At 42.2% G+C, this 22,378-nt stretch overlaps 1 protein-coding gene across 10 annotated transcripts in view; it reads left to right on the top strand.

Moving 5' to 3' along the window:
* Nucleotides 1–22,378, top strand: part of LOC308705758 (uncharacterized protein) — an 80,460-nt gene that overhangs the window by 9,469 nt on the left and 48,613 nt on the right. For 2 of the 10 annotated variants that reach the window (XM_081390936.1, XM_081390934.1), the window contains exon 3: nucleotides 11,257–11,370. In XM_081390936.1, the coding sequence (XP_081247062.1) occupies nucleotides 11,313–11,370 (58 nt within the window). In that variant the 5' untranslated portion in view covers nucleotides 11,257–11,312. Of the gene's footprint in view, nucleotides 1–8,291; nucleotides 8,418–8,803; nucleotides 8,899–11,256; nucleotides 11,371–17,946; nucleotides 20,040–22,378 lie in introns of those variants that run through there. The other 8 variants (XM_081390940.1, XM_081390942.1, XM_081390941.1 and 5 more) reach the window with 8 other exon arrangements.

A 22,378-nucleotide genomic window follows, 5' to 3' on the forward strand; every position in this document is an offset into this window, starting at 1 on the left:
TTTACATCTGAGGCGTTTGAAGACTCTATTTGTCTTTTTTTTTTTCTAAAGAAACACGACAATGTATAAAAGGCTTCATTACCTTGTGGTCTTACGTTATGGCCCCTAAAAGCAGTTTTTGTAAAAATAGGCTAATGATTACGTCATAACCACGCAACTCTCTGGAAATTACCGTATAGACAGGAGGAGAAGCTTGTAGTCAATCGGGGGGACGTGGAGGCTTAAAGTCAAGGGAGAAGCCATAGAGAGTCATAAAGTTTCTCCTGCTCCAAGCTCATGGACAGCTCCTACTCACGCTCTCCGTCTCTGCAAGATTCGGAAGGGAATGATTCAGATTTCTCTTGAATGATTGTTTTTCAAATGATTGTTGTTGAATGATTGTTCAAATTAGAAGCACTCACTTCCTGATGGCTGAGCGTACTGCGCAGACTCTAACTGAGCTTGAAGACGTAGATGTGACGTGAGCAACCATTTTAATACCTAGTAAGTCTGACCATTGTAAGTCTTCTAGGAGCTGTGAAGAGAAATTTCACATGAGAATGATTCAGATTTCACAGCTCCTAGAAGACTTACAACTGACAGACAGGTTGCTCACGTCACATCTACGTCGTCAAGCTCAGTTTGAGTCTGCGCAGTACGCTCAGCCATCAGGAAGTGAGTGCTTCTAATTTGCTTCTTTTCTCCGTTAAAATCTATGGGGTCGCTGTGTCCATTTCTTATACTGTCTATGGTAATATGGACCAGGGCGGCACTGGCCCGCCCACAATACTCACTGGCCCACCCAGGCAAGTTTGATCAAAATACATTTTTAGTTTATTTTTATTATTCAAATGTATTTAAGAAAATATATTAATATAAACCTGATTTATTGTTGACTGGTGTGTGTGTTTAATTTGTTTTCCGAATAAAATGGAACTGTTGAAGCAAGTTGTAGAAAGCCTCCCTCCGGAACGTAATTGGTTGCTAGGGGTTCCGACAGGAAGACTCTCTGGGCGGCGGGCTCTGGTGGCCTTTAGCTAGCTAAAGCCTGGTTCACACGGGACGATTTTAAAATTGTCGGCCGATTTTCCAAACCTGAGAGACCCCACACATGGCGATTAAAAAAAATCACGGGTCTAACAGTTTTGGTCGTACAGTGTGTGGTGCGCAGCCACACTGCAAAATTCAACACATCACACACAAACCGATTTGACTCCCGAGCATTCACAGGTCAGACGGTAAATCTCGCAAAATCCCTTGAGATCAAACGTAATTTAATACTGTGCTTACGAGGATACTCGACAAAGTGAACATTTTGGCATACTTTTGTTTGTTTTTGTCCGTTCAAGCGTGAAAGAGAACTCAATGCGGCAGCACGCTGTCTGAAGCGGCATTCTGTGCGCATGAGTTCTGTGTGTGTGTGTGTGTATCACACAGAGAGGAGATTTACAGTCAGCGCGCCGCCAGTACAGATTTAAGTTATTTTTTGCGTTTTATTACGCTTGAATTGTTTCTTAGCACTTGAATGAATGATAGCGTGATAAAATACTATAGTATAGAGCAGCCAATGGATGAAAGAAAAATTCTACAGGCCACAGTCCACAGGCTGCGTGCTCGTTTGTCGCGGGGGACACCACACACGAGGAGAAATCGGGCCAAAACAATCCAACATGTTGGATATCCCCGATTTGAGATCGGAGCGGTCCCGAAGTCCTTCCGAGCAGACGAGAGCAGTCTTAACACACCACACAATGCAGGAATATCTGATCAGATTATTTTACGATAATCGGAGCATCCTTAAGATTGTCGGAAGGGGTGAATCGGGGCTAAAATCGGCCTAATTATCCTGTCGTGTGAACCAGGCTTAACTTTGCTATCTGCTTTTTAGCCAAAAAGTTCTTTGAAAAAGACCTCTGTGACTCTTTGGACTATGATGAGATCATTTCTGTTTTCAACACTAAACCCAGACACTTGCGTCTTGTTTTGTAGAATGAAAACAACAAAAGGTAGGCCTGTTGTTTAACTAATTTCCCAATTTTTTGCCCGTTAAGTGATTTAAGGCGAGACACGGCAGGCAAAAACATCGTTTTTTTTTTTTTCACTGGTCAATAGGGCTTGGGCGTCGTGACGTCATACTTGGCGTGGTGGCCATGTTGATGGCCTCGCAAATGTAAACATACAGCAAGTCAACGGGGAGAAGCAGAGTTGGGAGAAAGAAAAAAGATGTTAAAATCCCGAAAAGGATGTGGAATTTACGGGGATATAGGGAAGCAAGGGACCAGTATGTGGACAAAATCGGCAAAAAAAAGTGTAGTTAGTAGCTGTCAACCCTCCCGTTTTTTCCGGGTTTATCACGTATTTGAGCTCTTTTCCCGCTGTCTTCCCGTTTTAGTATTTACCTATAAAATATCCTGAAAAATTACAATTTCAACATTCATCTTTCTGTTGCTATCACTCTGCAAAACTGCAGCATTAACTATGCGAGTTGTGAAGCTAGGTCTAACGTGACTTTGCTTGCAGATTGGCGTGAAATCGTGCTCTCACAACAACCACGCTGTTATCTAAAAAAAGGCCAATATCACGCTAAGGTTGCCTTCAAGTAAGCAAAACGATGCTTTGAAAACATCTGTTTTTCTGGAAGGGCAAGGGGGTAACAACAGTACGAGGGTTTTTCCTGGCTCAAAATGAGGCGGTAAAATCGTAACACTAGGGGGGTCCGGGGGCATGCCCCCCCGGGAGAAAATTTTGTACATTTTAAAGATAAATTCCTTAATCTGGTGCACTTTGAGTCACTCGAATCTGTTGTTAAAAATGAATAATAATCCACCTGCCAACCACCCATATTCTTTGATTTAGATATCTGCATCTGATCATCACATTACAATTATTCAATTAAGCATGATAATATGGTAACATATCACACTGAAGTAGGCTGATTTAAAATTAACATTTATTTAAATTAAAAGTTCTTTTGGCAAAATTACATTTCCTTTATAGCCTAAACAGAGGCTTTACTCCCTTTAAACTTAAATTGTCAATGTTTCATTTTTGAAAACACTCTTATCGGAATAATTTTTGTACCTTTTATAAAGAGCATTTTCCCCTAATTTTATTTAATGTATGCTCTAAATTTCATTTCAAATGCTTACATTTTATCAATACATTCAATTAAAATAATAAGACACTAGGCTGTTACCAATCAAATTAAATAATTTACATTGAAAAATTATAACTGTATTAAATGAGATTATGAGATTGTTTTAAATATTTTTTAAGGAATGTTGAAAAGAATGCTACTTTATGAAACTAAACCGCCAGTAGGAGGCGGCAGGCGGCCGTCTTAATGAGCGAGTCATTGAGTCATTCATTTAAACGATTCGTTCAAACGGCTGATTTATTCAGAATGAGGCGGTTTAATCATAGACAGTAAAAGAAATGGACACAGCGACCCCATTGGAACTCAATTGAGACAAGTGAAGCCCGTTTTCAGCGATTTCTTAGCACTTCCTTTCCTGACGCGCAGACTCAAACCGAGCAAAGCGTTACACGGACCACGTGAGCAACCCGTCTGTCTTCTAGTAGCTGTGCCAAGAGAAATCTGAATCATTCCCTTCCGAATCTTGCAGAGACGGAGAGTGTGATTAGGAGCTGTCCATGAGCTTGGAGCAGGAGAAACTTTTGCTAAGTATTCTGATTAATTATATTGTCATTTTGCCTCCACGTCTCCCCGATTGCCCGCGAGCTTCTCCTCCCGTCCATACGGTAATCTCTCTAGTGTGCGACAGAGAGTCGCGTGGTTATGACGCAATCGTTAGCCTACTTTTACAAAAACTGCTTCTACGGGGCCATAACATAAGCTACAAGGTAATGGAGCATTTTATACATTGTCGTGTTTCTTTAGAAATAAAAAATGGACAAATGGAGTCTTCAAACGCCTCAGATGTAAAGTTATTCACTGTCAAAGTGACGCCAAAATGAATGGAAGTCAATGGGATTGCTAACGCAAGTGAAGTTCTGCTACAAGATGGCGGCACCCGGTCGACTTCAACTTCCGGTCGACTTCCTTCCCGCTTGGGTTTAATAATGGGTAATTGAATCTTTGACTCGAGTGATTAGTTCAAAACGCTGAATCATTCAGTAATGAATCATAGATGCGTGTTGCTGTGAGATGCTCTATGTTTCTATTGTTTGGAACTATTTTCGCTGCTGAAACAGAACAAAAACAGTCATTGCGTCTAAAAATGTAAGTAACTTAAAGAGCAACTTGCAGGTTAGAAGACCCAACAAGTCAATGTATAGAAAAATAATGTAGGAACTAGATTTTCTTAAAAAAAATTTTATAAATACGCTACAGTGGCTTCTGGAGTCGTTTTTGTGAGAAAATTTTATTTGGAGTCGTGACGTAGCACGAGGGAGAGCGGTCGATTCAAACAACAGAGAAAAATGGATTGCAATGACATTTCGGACGCTGAGGAAATTGTTGACGGACCACAGCCATACAATTATGAGCCTGCTAGGCTGCCAAGAGAGCAGGGACAGGCCAGGATTAATGTTAGACAGAACATATTGGAACTTACAATAACAGAAACTAAGCTTTGATCAGGCGTTTGTCATGCTCATTAATATCCGCCCAGACTAACGTTACGTGATATAACTTAGCGGTTTCTCATCGAGAGACAGAGAGATATTTATTCCTGCTAACATTTTTTGTTCCATAGGTGCTTGTGTGGGAAATGCGAGGCAATGTTTACAGCTGAGGAAAGTCAGTGTTGCAGGGATGCATACTGGGCCTTAGTGGAAAATGCCAAACTTCCATGGTTGCAGTTAGTGTTACTACAGTAAAGCCATGGTGAATGTTGCTGATCTGTGGACACTGGATAGTTCGTTCATTCATTGCACAATGTTTATTCCTGATTTCCACGTCAGCGCTGTTCGATCCGTTAATAACGGAGAAATGTGAATATTTCTCACTAGATCTCGCAGCGATGTTATTACTTCAGTGGCGAATTCAAATGCTTTATTTACTGGATCTCGCAGTTAGGCTACAGTGTTGCTTGATCAGGCTCGCGCTGCACTGGTCCAAACTGATAAACAGTCCACACAAACACAATAACGAGTAGCTCAGTTTCGTTCCGCTTACATTGCGTTTGCCAGTTGATGTTGTGCTCGCGCCTACATCCGGCGGGAGAACCCGAAGATGTGTGCATAATTCTCCGGAGTGAAATGTGCGCCACAAACGACCGAGTGTGCGGTGACAGACGCGGCAGTGAAGTCAGCTCTCTTCACCTGAACAAAACGCACCCAAGAACGAAAAGCCTTGTTTTTCCTAGAAGGAAAATGATGGACACGATGTCCTGACAGGCTGGATTTTGTGCAACCAGCACAAACACAATCATTTACCATTATGGCTTCTCTAAAACTCGATCTAAAACTTTCTCTGTCGCTCACTACTGCTCTAACTACTACACCCACAATGAGAGCGCTGGCTGAACGCGAGCTCATATTTACCTCGGCATACGTCATATGACGTGTTGATATAGGGGGAAAGGCGTATTCCAGAGCCTAGCACATTTTCATCAAAATCTCTACAACCAATTAGATTTCATTAGTAATTTCTACATATGTGTTTTTAAAAAACCTCTTCAGACAATATCAAGTATTAATTCAGTTATAAATTTAACCTGCAAGTTGCTCTTTAATTTGAACTATTTGTTTAACTGTTATGAAATCAATATCTCGGTTTCAATCGTGATGGCATTCAGGAAAACGGAACTCTGGTCGTGTGTAGCCTATATAACTAATATATTATAATTAATATGTTATAAATAACAGCGCGAACCTCAACAGCGCTGTTACCGTCCGTACATTAGGTAAGTTACCATGATGGGAGTTCCGTGTCTTTATTACACTCAACACATTATAATGATTTATCTGTCTTCCACCTTTGATTGAATGGAATGTTGTTATTACTTGGCCCGCGGATTATGATCCGTGCAGCACTATGGACACAAGCGGGAACCGCAACAGAACCGTCACAGTGGAAAAAGTGTATGAGCACGTGACTGTCTGTCCGAGTTTTGTCGAGAGGCGGAGGCGGCACGAAATTTGACGGAGGCGGCCGCCTCATAATTGTCTATGCAGGAAAAACCCTGAGTACAGAGACTGACAGGTCCGATGGAAGGGCTAACATTAATGTTATGAGAGTAACGTATTAAAATACGGGATATTTTACAGGAAAATTTGTCCACATACTGGTCCCTGGTTTCCCTATTTAACGTATCCCGGTAAACTCCACATCCTTTACGGGATTTTAACATCTTTTTTCTTTCTCCCAACTCTGCTTCTCCTCGTTCGACTTGCTGTATGTTTACATTCGCGAGGCCATCAACATGGCCGACACGCCAAGTATGACGTCACGACGCCCAAGCCCTATTTTGAGATTTTGGGCTATTTGTCTTCAATGCCTTATTTCAGACTTTTGGTGAAAAAAAAAAAGTCCAAAATACACATTTAGGTCTTTATTTTACTACATTTTGTCTATTTGTGTCTGTAGATTTCTCCTAAATTCAACAAAAGTTGGCGTTCTAAATCAATACGCTGCTCCACGATCGCTGTCATCACATATAGGCTACCGCTGGAAAGCTCGCTCTCTCCTGTACAATGCTGTCGGATCCAAATATGGTAATTTCCTTTAATCAGCAACCAATCGTGTAAGTACAATGGGGCATTTAACTCTAAAAGCGAAATCTCATTGGCTGATGTCAATTTCTGACAACGTGATTCGTTCAGATTCATCACGTGACGTGCTCTGACATTTGATGTGTGTTTTGGACTGGGGTTCTGTTCAGTTGAAGGCCATAAATGCTGTGTTATAAGTTTTTATGTGTTTTAGGTGGTTTGTATTATTGTATTGCTGATGATTTGATAAGATATTGTGTCTGTAAATAGTTGTTTCTACTAAAAAAGTATGATTTTTTTACATTACAAATCTTTAAATGCCGTTTTCTCAAAATGATTTTTTTTTTGTCATTCTCCAGTAGAAACATCTCAGCCTATGTAGCACCTGTGTACATCAAACTTTCCAGTTATACACTTAGCAGTATTCTGAAGATATTTTCAGAGGGATTTGTTAATAAATCATTCCTGACCTGATTTATGTGACATTTTAATCAAAACAATATGGCGAAAATCAATTTTTTTAAGGCTATAGACAGTATATTTTGTTTTCCTAGGTATTAAAAGCATATATCCTGAAATCCCCCTGAATTTTTTTTCCATCTTGTGTGTAAACAAAATGAAAAAAGAATTTTGCACCTGGCTTTATCATATGTTCAGATCTATCTATCTAAAATACAGGCCTATGCACAATCGTGCATGTTTAATGAGATAATGCTTAATTTGCATAATTAAACATAAAAATTTCAAAAACTTATAATACATTTTTTATATATACTTGTGTAAGTAATCAACTGAGGAAGTTTTCTGGTAATATCTATTATTTTAATACCCTATCTTTCACCTGTAGTGTCTCGCCTTAAGTTAATGGTGTGTTGTGTATAGCTCTATATGCCTTAGGCTAGCCTACATTGTTTAGTTTAAATTAGTCGCTTTTTTTTGGCACAAAAGCTTAATTTCCACCAGGCTCATTGCATTGTAAATGGTTGATTTAACAGAAATTAGGGAGTGTTGTTATTTATTTCAAACCGTGCTCTGCTGATAGTTTTCATTACTTGAAATTCTTTTACTTTTTGCCTACTTTATTTTCGGGTGAACTTTCTTTGCACAGGTTATTGTCTATGCTGGTTTGTCCAGCCTTTATTGAGCTCTGTTGGTTGAACATGATGATTAGACAGTGTTTTGTTATTGCCTTTGCCGAATATTGCAAAATAAAGGTGTAACTGTTTTTGCAGTTTGTCTATTCTTTGTTCTACTCTCTGGTTTAATTATTAAAGTCATTTTTTTTCTAGGAAAAACTATAGGCCCACTCACTTTTTCACTGGTCCGTCCAAAATACAATTTCTGCCTACGCCACTGGTCAGGAATGGATGAATGAAAATATATGAGACTGTCTGTCACGTCGAGGTAGTAAGATTGTATATCTTGGATATGCCATTAAATGTCCAAAAGGTAATTGCAAACTCCTTTGCAGATATTTGAAGTTTGAATCTTTATCGCAAATCAAACATATTTGGGGATAAATAGTGTTTACATGATCGCAAACAAGGTAAAATATCTTATAATGGTTGTCTTGTAATGTAACGAATCTATGAAGGATATATAGTTTAAAATGGTCTCCGCCAGTAGAGGCACTCGAGCAACCGAAGCAATGACACATCCGAGTCTAGGAGAAGAAGAGAAGTGAGCGAGGGAAGGGAACATAAACATGAGAAGTGAAACACAGCGGTTCATTCTGCTCTAAATCTGTTGTTTATCAGACTGTGAGTACATTCATTTGATCATTTATTAGGAGAAATCTAAATCCAAACGTCTATTCATTTAGTGAATCACTCAGAAATGAACCGACTGATGTTGTTCATTCGCTCGTGAAACGTAAATTCGTTACTGACTGTTTTTTACATTACAATTTGTGAAGATTATGAGTTGTGTTTTCATTTTATGTAGTGAACAAATTAAACCTGGTAAACAGTTTTTAATGTAGGGGTGGGGATGTAAGGAACTATCGCAGGGCTAACGTTAGTTGTAAAAACACATGCTAGCATGAAGAAACTTTGTGTATAATTTACTAGCTGCCATGTCAACACTGAGAAAAAAATTCTTCCAAGTTAATTGTTCATCTCTGTCTTTTGTGTTTATTTAAAATTAGTTATATACTGTCTATGAGTGAGCGAGGGAAGGGAACATAAACAAGAGAAGTGGCACAGCGGGTCATTCTGCTCCAAATCTGCTATTTTTCAGACTGTGAGTACATTCATTTGATCATTTAAATGGAGAAATCTAAATTTAAACGAGTATGTTCATTTAGTGAATCACTCAGAAATGAATCGAAATGAACCGACTGATGTTCAACATCAACATGTTGTTCATACGCTCGTGAAACGTAAACTCGTTAACTTACTGACTGTTTTTAACATTACAATTTGTGAAGATTATGAGTTGTTTTCATTTTATGTAGTGAAAAAATTTTTACACAAATTTTTAAACAGTTTTTAATGTAGGGGTGGGGATGTAGGGAACTATCGCGGGGTAAAACACATGCTAGCAAATAAACTGTTTTTTAGTTGCCATATCAACACTGTCACTGTGTAGAGAAGAAAATGCGCCAAAATGTAAAAATCTTTGTTACATAGATATCACTGAACATTTATTTAACCATAGCAAAAGTAAATTTCTTCCAAGTTAATTTTTCATCTCTGTCTTTTGTGTTTATTTAAAATTAGACAAATCTGTTAATATTTTAATCTCTAATCTGTTATTTAACAAATTAGATTTCTTGAATGCGGATCTCGCCGGGTTTAACTTAAGTTTCAGTTGTGCAGCTGGAAAATGTTATAACACTGCGTTAACGTTACAGTGTGCTCCTATTAGAGTTATGATACTCTACAGTGTGTGCAGAATTATTAGGCACGTTGATTTTCTGATCATATTTTATTTCCAGGAACATTTTGCCAATTCCAAACCATATTCATCTTAATAATTACTATTAATTTTGTATTTAATCATGTATAAGTGATATATAATTGTTCATGAAGGCTGGAAATGAAAAATGTCTTATTTTCAGGTGTGCAGAATTATTAGGCAAGTTTTCTTTAACAGATAAAATAAGCCAAAAAAGAGATTTGACAAAGACTGAAAAGTCAAAAATTATTAAATCCCCATGAGAAGAATGCAATACTAATGCAATACTAGAGATTGCAGTTAAGGCATGACCATTGGACAGTGAAATGCTCATTGGGTCAGCAGGGTCAGACAAAAACAGGTGGAGAAGAAAAAACACATGTTAACTGCAAAAGAATTAAGTGTGAAACCATCAGGAACCCTTTATATTAGTCTTCAGCGCCACCATTTTCCAGAACTGCAACCTACCTGGAGTCTCCAGAAGAGCAAGGTGTCAGGGTCTCAGAGACTTGGGTTAGGCAAAGAATCCTAAAAAATGACTCCCTCTTAATAAGAGTCACAAGCTGAAGAGTAGTAAAATACACTTTTTTATAGGCTTTATAGACAGACAGATTGAGAGTGACTCTTGAAGGACCAGCACCACATCCTCTTCTACCACTGTTTTAAGAATTCGTCTTCCAGAATACGTTTTAATATGTTTTGGGAGTTAATTTTTAGTCCATCTCTGCAAAATGGACTTCAGGGTAGGAGATGGACTAAAAATAAACTCATAAAACGTATTCTGGAAGATGAATTCTTCAAACAGTGGTAGAAGAGGATGTGGTGCTGGTCCTTCAAGAGTCACTCTCAATCTGTCTGTCTATAAAGCCTATAAAAAAAGAGTCTTCATGTATTTTACTACTCTTCAGCTTGTGACTCTTATTAAGAGGGAGTCATTTTTTAGGATTCTTTGTCTAACCCAAGTCTCTGAGACCCTGACACCTTGCTCTTCTGGAGACTCCAGGTAGGTTGCAGTTCTGGAAAATGGTGGCGCTGAAGACTAAAGGGTTCCCGATGGTTTCACACTTAATTCTTCAACTTAATTCTTCATTCTTTTGCAGGTAACATGTGTTTTTTCTTCTCCACCTGTTTTTGTCTGACCCTGCTGACCCAATGAGCATTTCACTGTCCAATGGTAATGCTTTAACTGCAATCTCTAGTATTGAATTAGTATTGCATTCTTCTCATGGGGATTTAACTTTGTTAAATCTCTTTTTTGGCTTATTTTATCTATAATAGAAAACTTGCCTAATAATTCTGCACACCTGAAAATAAGACATTTTTTCATTTCCAGCCTTCATGAACAATTATATATCACTTATAAATGATTAAATACAAAATGAATAGTAGTTATTAAGATTAATATGGTTTGGAATTGGCAAAAAGTTCCTGGGAATAAAATATTATCAGAAAATCAACGTGCCTAATAATTCTGCACGGCCTGTATTCAATATTTTTATGAATTCTACTTAGAAACCATGAGAACAAAGCCGAATAAAGACTTGAGAGCCAATGTTCAGATTTTATTATTTATTGTTATGTTTTGAATTATGCTGCATAGCTGTTTTGTGGTGTGTTGTAAAAAAAAAAAAAAAACATAAATCAAACAGTTTATAACCAATTAGAGTTTAAATGCTGGGAAATATTCCCATCTTCCCACAGGAGAAGCAAGCAGGAGGAATTACTCCAGGAGAAACTACTGACATACTATTGTAAAGATGGAGATTAAGGAAGAACCCTGCAGAATAAAAGATGAAGATACAGAGGAACAAATAGGTTGGTGTTTTCCTTCATTCTCTTTAATGACTGATGAGGAACATTAAGATGAAAACTCACATTTCCTCCTGAGACCCAGGCATAGACTTTATCCTCTGTAGAGGCGAATTTCTCTGAGATCATTCATGTCACAGTCCTGTAAAGAGCATATTCAGGGCTTTTCAGAGATACCAAATGTTTGGAGGTTTTACCATTACAACTTCAACTCCTTGTTTTTTAAAAATGACTAATATTAACTGAATGATCAAATTTAGCACTCTTATGGAAATAAGATAATATTTTGTGTGTCTGAGTTCCCTTACAAGAATGGTTCTCTTGTACTACGTTGCAAACACTATGGGAAACTCCTTTCTCAAGAATTATTGAAGCCTTTATTTTAAAACGCTTTGTAGCTGCACAGCAAGATTGCATCATAGCTCGAGTGCTATCGAGCTGATTGGCTGTGCTGCAGCAACTGCACGAACCTATGGGGAGTCGCCAGAGGTGAGCAGTCCAATCGGAGCGCCTGGCACCTTGCCAGCCTCGAGCGTGCCAAAATAGGCGTGGCTGAAGAGCATAAATTCAGAGAAAATTCGCCATATGACAGATTTAATCTCCTTCAGCTCGAGCTCTGTTTCTCACCTCATTTCGCTGATCTCTCCGGATAAGGAGCCTTTTTGCCGTCGAGCAGCCCTTCAGCGGAACAGCTTCAGCGCCCGGCTTTCCTCGCCCAAGCTGATCGTTTGCCTGTGGCATCCGACGAGATATCCTGTACAAGCTTTCTATCTAAAAGAGCAGAGCGCCTTGTTTCAAATGCCGCTCCCGGTCTGCGAATCCTGCAGGATTCCCCTTCATGTGGCAGACCGACACACCCAGTGTGCTGTCTGCCTCGGTCCTGAGCACGTCAAGGCAGTGCTCACTAAAGGCGGCTGCCTTTCATGCGACAGCATGCCCGTCTCTGCGCTTTGTTCCAGGCGCGCTCTCGCTACTTCAGAGAGCGGACCTGCCCATCTTCCGTCGCTGGCGCCCATCGAGCCCCGTAGGAAGAAGCGGCGCGAGCAGAGGATCCACGCACATGGTGATTTGAGCGCCTGCACACTGGGTCCCTCCCCGCATGCCGCGCCTGCTCTTATGCTTCTACCATGCTCTCATCTGTTGACGGCGCTGAAGAGAAGGGCTATGTGAAGCTCCCGCCACACAAGGAAGCGGTCGCCGCTCATTTGTGCCCTCCCACTGCAGGCAGTTGGAGAACAAAAGTGACGCACCTGTTTAAGCCGTGCAGAACTACTTCCACTATGGCCGGTCGTGCCCATGCCGCTGCTGGTCAAGCTGCCTCTGCAGTACACCATGGCGATCCTCCAGGTGTTCCAAGCCAAACTCCTCCACGCTATGGACGAGTGGGTTCCCGATCCAGACGCCTTCAAGGACCTTTGCAGCGCTACTGACCTTGCACTGCAGGCCACAAAAACCACTGACCAGGAAATTGGCCGCAACATGGCCAGCCTTGTTGTTCTGGAGCGCCACTTATGGCTGAATTTAACTGAAATCAGGGATGTGGACAGGACCGCCTTCCTTGACTCACCGGTCTCCACGACAGGTCTCTTCGGCCCTTCCGTCAGCGGCTTTGCAGAGCACTTCACCGAGGCTCAGAAGGCTTCTAGTGCAATGAAGCACTTCCTACCAAAGCGCTCCAGTTCGGCTTCACGGCGCCCCCAAGAGTACGCCGCAGCCAGCGGCTGAAACTGGCCCATGCTACAAGCCAGCAAAGCACTACCCGCTCCCCAAGCGTCAAGGTCCTCTTCCAAAGCTCACACTGGACCATGAGCCTAAGAAGCCGTCCTAGCCGGGGGAAAGAGGGGTTCATGTCACGCTGCGGCCGGACCACCCTCCGAAGATCGCTCCAGTGTCTCTCACAGCCCCCTTTAAGTTCAGGTGGTTGGAGTAGTGTTAAATGCAGAACATGGGCCCATCATATGTCAGGCACCCCTGCACCCAAACGCTGTTTTAACAGCAACCCACACAAAACACAAATCGAGCAAATTTTCTCACACAAACCACTGTCAGGTCGAGCCCCCTAGTCTGGGCACTTCGCCTTTAGATATGATCCAGCCACTGGCTTATCGGGCCCTGACTTGGCAGGCCAGTCCTGAAGTGTCAGATTGGGTGATGAATATCATAATGAACGGTTACTCGCTTCAATTCCCCCGCAGACCTCCGCGCTTTCGCGCTATAACTTACACTTCGGTAGGGAGCACTATGGCTCATGTCCTCCGCTCCTAAGTTTGGGAATCTGCTGGCAAAAGGGGCTATTGAGAGAGTTCCCGCATCACAAAGCAAGTCGGGCTTCTACAGGCGTTACTTTCTCGTGCCCTAATGGTACGGCCATTCAGGATGCTTACGACCAGACACATCCTGGTGCAGATCCGGCCAAGAGACTGGTTTTTCTCAGTAGATCTAAAAGATGCTTACTTTCACATCCAAGTGAACCCCCATCACAGGCCATTCTTGAGATTAGCCTTTGAGGGGCAGACATATCAATATACAGTCCTACCATTTGGCCTGGCTCTAGTGCCTCGTAAATTCACAAAGTGCGTGAATGCGGCTCTCTCCCCCCTGAAAACAGCAGGCAAAGCGTGTTCTGAACTACCTCGACGACTGCCTCATACTGACAGAGGCGGAGTCCCATTCTCAAAGAGCCTGGCTCCTTGGCCATCTCAAAAGCTTTGGGCTCAGGGTGAACTTTGCCGAGAGTGTGCTGTCCCCCAGCCAACAGATCACATTCCTGGGAACAGTTCTCGACTCTGTTCACAAGAGAGCATGGCCCACGCCGGGCCGGACTCTTGTCAATTCAGCGGCTTGCCGCGTCGTTCAAAGTGGGCTCCCGTGTACACCTCAGAACGTTTCAAAGGGTAAATATCAGGGTAAACCAGCGCTGTACCAGAGCTCTGGCCCCCTGGAAGGATACCAGCAGAGTGTGAACATGGGTCTGGTTTCAGAGAGCAGGGTTATCTCAACAGACACTTCCAACCTCGGTTGGGGAGCCCTGTACGAGGGCAGGCCTGCCTCTGGCCTCTGGTCGAGCTTGGAGAAACACCTACACATCAACTGCCTCGAAATGAGAGCAGTTTTTCTAGCCCAGAAATCCTTTCTCCCATATCTGGCGGGACACCACGTCTTGGTCCGTAAGGACATCATGGCGGTGGTAACCTACATAAATCGCCAGGACGGTCTCAGTTCTCGCAACCTGTTCACAATAGCCAAACAGCTTCTGCTATGGGCTCACACCAACTTGCAGTCACTCAGGGCAGCTCACGTGCCGGGCACGATGAACATGAGGGCAGACAAATTATCTCGGGGCAACCTCCCCCCCAGAGGAATGGTCTCTCCACCCCCAGACGGTTCTTTTGTTATGGAAAGACTTCGGCAAGGCAGAGGTAGACCTCTTCACCTCAGAAGACAACTCTCATTGCCCTACCTTCTTTTCACGAGTGGCCCAGCCTCCCCTTTATGCGTTCCCTAAGGTCTCGATGCTCCCTCAGGTCATCGAACAGATCAGGAACACAGAGTGCGCAGTCCTTTTTGTAGACCCCCTCTGGTGAACACAGATTTGGTTCCCAGAGTTGATGCAGCTGTCCACGACAGCTCTGTGGCCGATCCCGCTGAGGAGCGACCTCCTCACGCAGGTAAACAGGACGATCTGGCACCCCCATCCCGACTTGTGGGCCCTTCATGCAAGGCCCCTCAACGGGTACCCTAGGACCTCTCAGTAGGTGTCCTGAATACCATATTGGAGGCTTGAGCTCCGTCCACTAGGCGCCTCTACCACCACAAATGGTCAGTGTTCTCCAGCTGGTGTCTAGCTCGGAACTTCGACCCGCATAGTTGTGAAGTACCAATGGTGCTTGCATTTCTCCAAGAGCTGTTGGGTGCGGGGCGCTCCCAATCCACGCTCAGTGTATGTGGCAGCTATTGCAGCTTTTCACTTGTCGGTCGCTGGCTCTTCCTTGGGTAAAAGTGACCTCATCGTTCGCTTCCTTAAAGGGGCCAGGAGACTTAACCTGCCTCGACCACCTTCGGTGCCGGCCTGGGACCTTTCCCTGGTTCTACGAGCTCTTAAGGGACCTCCCTTCGAGCCACTTCAGTTGGCTGATCTAAGATCCCTCTCTCTTAAAACCGCTCTGCTGTTAGCACTAGCGTCAGTTAAAAGAGTTGGGGACTTGTAAGCACTCTCCACGAGCACTTCCTTTCTTGAGTTTGTGCCCAATGACTCAAGTCGTCCTTTAACCAAGACACGGATATGCACCAAAGGTGCTCTCAACTCCGTTCAGAGCCCAGGTTATTTCCCTATCAGCTCTTCCCATATCAGGTGAAGATAGCAATGCTCTCACTCTCTGCACTGTCAGAGCCCTGAGAATCTATCTGGAGCATTCTGCCTCTTTCAGACAGTCTGAACAGCTCTTTATCTGTCTCAGGGGGTGCACCAAAGGGCTACCGGTCACGAAACTAACTCTGCCAAGATGGATAGTGGATGCCATCTCCCTAGCCTACATCTCTCTGGGTCTCTCGTGCTCCATAGGTGTTAGAGCTCACTCCACAAGAGGCATGGCTTCCTCCTGGGCTTGGTCCAATGGAGTCCTGATCGAAGACATTTGTGTGGCTGCCGGCTATTTCGCTCCGCCCTCATTTGCAAGATTCTATAATCTAGAGGTTCCCGCCTTGAAGACACGAGTTCTCTCTATTTAAGTCTCTGGGTAGTCTAACCCAGACCTATGTATGAACCAGGTCCCCTCCCGCGGTGGCCTTCATACCCTTTTATGTGGTGAATATCATTCTAAGGGCCCGACATTCTGGTCCATTATGATTTAGACTACTCTGTTATTAGTCTCGGGTCTCCCCGGACACCTTCAGAGTAGTCACTGTCAAATAGCACTGCGTTTTAAAATGGGTTCGCATAGCGTTTGCAACGCAGTACGAGAGAATCGTTCTCGTGAGGGAACATACTTGTGGCGCTTTTCCACTGCATGGTACGGCTCGGTTCGGTACGGCACGCTTTGTCGCTTTTCCACTGCACGGTACAGTACGGCTCGGTTCGGTACGGGTCACTTATGCCGCATTTCCACTGCATGGTACGGTACGGTACGGCTCGCTTCGGCTCGCTTTAAATGGTACCGCCTCTGTTGAGGTTCCAAGCGTACCGTACCGATACTAAAATGTGATGTGAAAACACTGCAGATCACTGATTGGTCAGACAGAATCGTCACTACCAGCGTCATTGTATTTGCTACACGAAAAACCCGCTATATTTAAATAGCCAGTGGACAACAGCCAACGCTGTAGCACCTGTTTTTATTGTCCATTGAAAAAATAAGTAAAAAAGAGACCTCTCATTGGTTGTCGAGGACCGGATCCGATCCAGCGAAAGCTGGATAGGGCAACACGGAACAAAAAATTTGTGTTTACAATGATGCCACGGCAGTAGAGACGGCAACTATAACGATCAGTCCCACCCACTTTGAAGCGGTACTAACTGCAGTGGAAAAGCAACCGAGCTAAAGCGAACCGAACCATGCCGTACTGAGTCGAACCGTACCGAGCCGAGCCGTACCATGAAGTGGAAAAGCGCTATTGGTTACTTGCGTAACCTCGGTTCCCTATAAGGGAACGAGTACTGCGTACTGTGCTTCGCTTCAGTCGATTTAAACCTGTCATATGACGAGTTTTCTCTGAATTTATACTCCTCAGCCACGCTTATTTTCATGCCTATTTTGCTGCGCTCGAGGCTGGCAAGGTGCCAGGCGCTCCGATTGGTCCGCTTGCCTCTACTGACTCGCCATAGGTTTGTGCAGTTGCTACAGCACAGCCAATCAGCTCGCTAGCATTCGAGCTAGGATGCTCTAGCTGTGCAGCTGCAACGCATTTTAAAATAAAGGCTTCAATAATTCTCGAGAAAGGAGTTTCCCATAGCGTTTGCAACGCAGTACTCGTTCCCTTATCTCTAAGGGAACTGAGGTTACGCAAGTAACCAAGTACATTTATTTATACCTGAGTAATTTTCTAATTGTTTGTCATAAATAAACATCTCAACTTTATGGGGTTTCCAATCAGAATATGAACGAAATATTCAGAATATTATGAAACAGGGCACTGATTTCATACATGTCCTCTGTAGAGACACCAGGACTTACAGCATGTTTATCAGGCATTTTGGGGAGACACAACAAGTGAAAAGAAATTTTAAATCAGTATTCCTATGAAGTATGAGAGATTCTTATTAAACTGTTTTTAAGTTTTTACTCCCATTTTTTTTCATTACATGTTGCCACAAGAACATTCAAATTGTATAGAATGGGACTACACATTTAGGGCAATTCTACACATTGCATAAAATCAGATAAACTCACATAAACTAAATTCACAAAGGAATCTCTTATATTTCTGGTTCTCTGGAGTACATAAAAATACATCTAGAACTAGATACTAGTAGACTCAGTAGTGAACTAGATTTGTGCTACATTAAAACTTAATTTTTGATTTCTTTGTTTCTCATTTTCCTTTGATTGAATTTGGGGAATTTATTATTTAATATATTGATTTTAGACCCGATGGAAGTGAATAAAGACAAATGGCATCATTTCACTAATGAAGATGGAGAACTGACATATAAAAATGAAGTCAAACATCTGTTTGAAATACCTCATTTCAAAAATGAAGATGGAAATGCAGTCGTTTCACAGACTGAAGAGAATTTCACACAAAAACAAGCTGAAAAATCTGGAGACAAAGAATTTTTCACCTGTTCTGAGTGTGGACTGTTTTACGTGCACAAATCAGACCTTAATAAACACATGAAATCTCACACTGGAGAAAATCTGTTCATGTGCTATCAGTGTGGAAAGAGTTTCAGTCGCAAAGGGGACGTTAATGTGCACATGAGGATTCACACTGGAGAAAAACTGTTCAAATGCTCTCAGTGTGGAAAGAGTTACACACGTAAATCAACCCTTAACAGACACACGAGAGAACACACTGGAGAAAAACCATTCACCTGCTCTCAGTGTGGAAAGAGTTTCAGTCGCAAAGGGGACGTTAATGTGCACATGAGGATTCACACTGGAGAAAAACTGTTCAAATGCTCTCAGTGTGGAAAGAGTTTCACACGTAAATCAACCCTTAACAGACACACGAGAGAACACACTGGAGAAAAACCATTCACCTGCTCTCAGTGTGGAAAGAGTTTCACTCATAAAAGAAGCCTTAATGTGCACATGAGAATTCACACAGGAGAGAGGCCTTATACATGCTCTCAGTGTGGAAATAGTTTCACATCCCAAAGCGTTCTCACCACTCATCTGCGCCGTCACTCTGGAGTGAGATCATTCAGCTGTGATCAGTGTGATAAAACATTTGTTTGGGCATCAAGCTTAAAAACGCACCTTAAAACTCATGCCGGTGTGAAGACTCACTTTTGTTCTTTTTGTGGAAAGGGTTTTTCACGACTGCAGAAATTAAAAAAGCATGAGAGTGTTCATACTGGTGTGAGACCTCATGTGTGCTCTGACTGTGGGAAGACCTTCACTGCAACCGACAATTTAAAAACACACCAGAGAATTCATACTGGAGAGAAGCCGCACCAGTGCTCTTCATGTGGGAAGAGTTTCACCCAATTATCTACTCTACAGAAACATGAGAAAAAACGTTGCCTAACACTTTCTAATTAGCAAATGTTCATGTTCATGTTAAAATTTGTAGTGAAGTTGACAAGTGATTGTGATTGTTTGACAAGGGGAACCTTTGGGGAAGGTCAAAATAGTTAGAATATATGAGGGGTTTGGGAAAACTGGCAACAATAGTCCATTAAATCATAATATATGTTTCAAATAACTTGTTTTATATGTATAGACATGATGCGTTAAAGACTTTTTTGCATTGAAAAAGATTTGAATGAAATTGCAGACAAACAGCAAATGCTTAAAGGAGAACTCCGGTCAATTTTAACATTGAGCTAATTTTTTTGTACATTTGGAGTGCCGTCAATACAGAGAACAACGACAAAGATCGGTGTTGCCTACACCGAGTTATTCTATTTTTAAAATTTGCACCCTGTTGACTTCAATGGGGCAAGTACTAAACCTGCTTTTAGCCTCTTAACATCCTTGATGTGTCATTACAAGTGCACAGAAAATGTGAGTGATTCCTTCTGAGTGAACACGAGTGAATCTGACTGCAGTAGATGTGAAAGATATGTATAAAAATGATGTTATTTAAGCCAGCGCAAATACCTGTTTACATCCTGTTTTCGGTTGAAGTCCAAAGTAGTCGATTGCCGAGTTCACGCGCGTGATCATTGGTAACTAAACCTATGCGCGTGAACTCGTAACATTGACATAAGTGATTAGGAAACACAATTCCTGGCTGCGTGTCAATATCCATGGATCACTGGATCTTTGATGAGTTGTAAAGATCACTGAAAACTGATAATCGTTTGTGTTTTCGCGTTTTCCTCTATTAAATTCAGTCATGTTATCCGTGTTTTGGTTTTCATTTTCTGCCTGGTTTCTCGGATTTCCTTGTTTGACTGTTTTTCTGCTCTGTTGTCTCTTTGTATTATCTGTCCTGTATTTTTTACCTGTTGCCTGTTTTATGGATTATTATTCCGAATTTCTGTAATAAACGACTGCAGTTGGATCCTCAACAAGTTTCAGAGTATTTTGTGACAAAAAGATCTAAAATTCTTCTCATATTCCTTAACTCCAGGCATATCAATAATAGGGAAGCATCTAAACTTCAGGCTCAGGTCAGTTTTTTCTGGTTCTCAACAGCCCTTTAAGCTTGTTTTAAAATTATCAGCATCAGAATTTTCGTACTTCTTGTTGACATTGGAATTGTCGTCAAACAAAACGGAGGCTAGCTAGACCCTCCCTCCTCCTCATCCCGTCTCCTCCCTCCTCTTCTGGCATAAATAAAAGTCAAAGTAGTCACTACAAACAAAGTTAAGTTTTACTGATACTTCATTCAATGTGTAATGTCACCAAGTTAGATAAATGCTTTTATATATTGCAGAACAGAATGCAGAAAAAGAGAAACATTATCTTAAAATCGTCTCGCCGGAGGTTATAACTATAGCTCCCATACAAGGACGCAATAATAGCATGATAACGTTCGCGTTTCCCAGTGAGCATAAACAACGGCCGCGGCGTAAACAAATTTAGTCAAAGTTGTCAATAGCCTATAAATGAACATTCAAATTCATAACAAACAGTGGATGAAAACAATCATTCACACAAATTGTCGCCCTATTGTGAATTTGCTTGATCATTTACAATAGAGATTGATCACTGCTAGAAACATACATGTTGTATTCACCAAAGTTAACGCTGACGGCATAGTTCTAGCTAATTGCATCCTTGTGTTGGTTTGGCGAACATGAACGTCAGTTTAGAAAGAAAAATGGATTTACCTGTTCTGCAAAAACAGAGCAACTGAATGTCGGATTGGAAGCCCTTCTGCCGGCAGAGTTCTCGCCACCTTTTAAAGGTTTTTCCGATGTAAATTCGGGACTTTGTGCGTTCCTTATCCTCGTCCCTCTTCTTTGCAATTTGTTCATCGGAACGTCGTCTCTTTGGTCGTGTGTCGGCCATAATTCAAACTTCCCTCTTCATGCTTCTCTGTTCTCTGTTCTCTCTCCTCCACACCCCCCTTCATGTGTAAGCGCACTAACCCCCCAAACCCCACCCTCCAATACTTCTTGTCGGTTATTGGCTGGAACTCTGTTTATTATGTTTCGTGGTGCAGGTGAGCCCAGTTTGTTTTTGTTTCTGTTTGTGGAGCCTGTGGTGTCTAGAGAGACCGCGTTTTTTTACAGTGTGTTCAGGGGACAGGCAGCTAGCGGATAGTGAGATGTTTGCTGTATGTGACAAAAAATGTTTTGGCCTAAAAAACGCGTCGCATCACTTAAAGCACCTTTAAAGGAGAACTTGGTAGCTTTTTTAACTTAATAAAACTGTCTAGAAATCATTTGGATGGTTAAACAACCTGTTCTGGTGATATTGGTGACTTTCCCCGCTCCCCCCAGCGTTCCCAGGCGGAAAACCAACCTTGCAACTTGTTCACTACCGTCCCGGCAAGATAGAAATTGGAAGTCTCGTGAGAAGCGAAAGCGAGAACGAGCGCGAAACACAAATTGCTTTACGGCAATTCGACATAAACACACACGCATGTATGATGTATTACCAGATTACCCACCTCGGTAGACAGAGCTCTACACGATACAGCTGGCTTGCTCCGATCAAAACAAACGCACATGAGCAGCGGTAGAGAGGGGGAGGAGGCCGCCGCAAGTGAGTTTTTTACGACTGTGTTGTGATAAATACGCCCCACCACAGCTGTAGGGGGAGCTCGTGGGGAAAACATGCGACAGCAAAAGGGAAAATCAGCGAAGAAGTGACTAGAGTTCGCTAGAGTTGCCGAGTTCGGCTTTAAATATAGTCATAACCAAAAATTATCTTATGGTAAATCAACTGTCCTCAATAAATGTTATTTCTAAAATAATATTTTAATGTTTTATTATAATATATATTATCCCAAATCAAACGCATGTGGCGAGGTAAATAGTGTTTGTTCCCTTTCAAGAGGTCTCTTGTATTTCGTAAGCAGCTTACGCTATGGGAAAACTCCTTTTCTCGAGAATATTGAAGCCCAATTTTTAAAACGCAGTGCAGCTCCACAGCAGACACATAGCAGAGCGTCTTAGCGCGGTCATTGGCTTTGCTGCGGCAACTGCATGAACCTATGGCGAGGTGGCTCAGACGCACAAACCAATCAGGCCGCTTCGCGTAGCGTTGCCACCCGTCCTGGTTTTCCAGGGATTGTTCTCTTTTTTGAGCGACAGTCCCGGAAAATTTATATTCTTTCCCGGGACATGAATTGTCCCGTTTTTTTTTTGTGAAAATGGACTTCTAAAGTAGAATTTCCTGGTTTCAAATTAAATCGTTTCCTTCTACTGTTACTGCAGAGCTGCCACACGCAATTT

Source organism: Scardinius erythrophthalmus, assembly GCF_964197995.2.
Source record: "Scardinius erythrophthalmus genome assembly, chromosome: 17".
NCBI classification, from domain to species: domain Eukaryota; kingdom Metazoa; phylum Chordata; class Actinopteri; order Cypriniformes; family Leuciscidae; genus Scardinius; species Scardinius erythrophthalmus.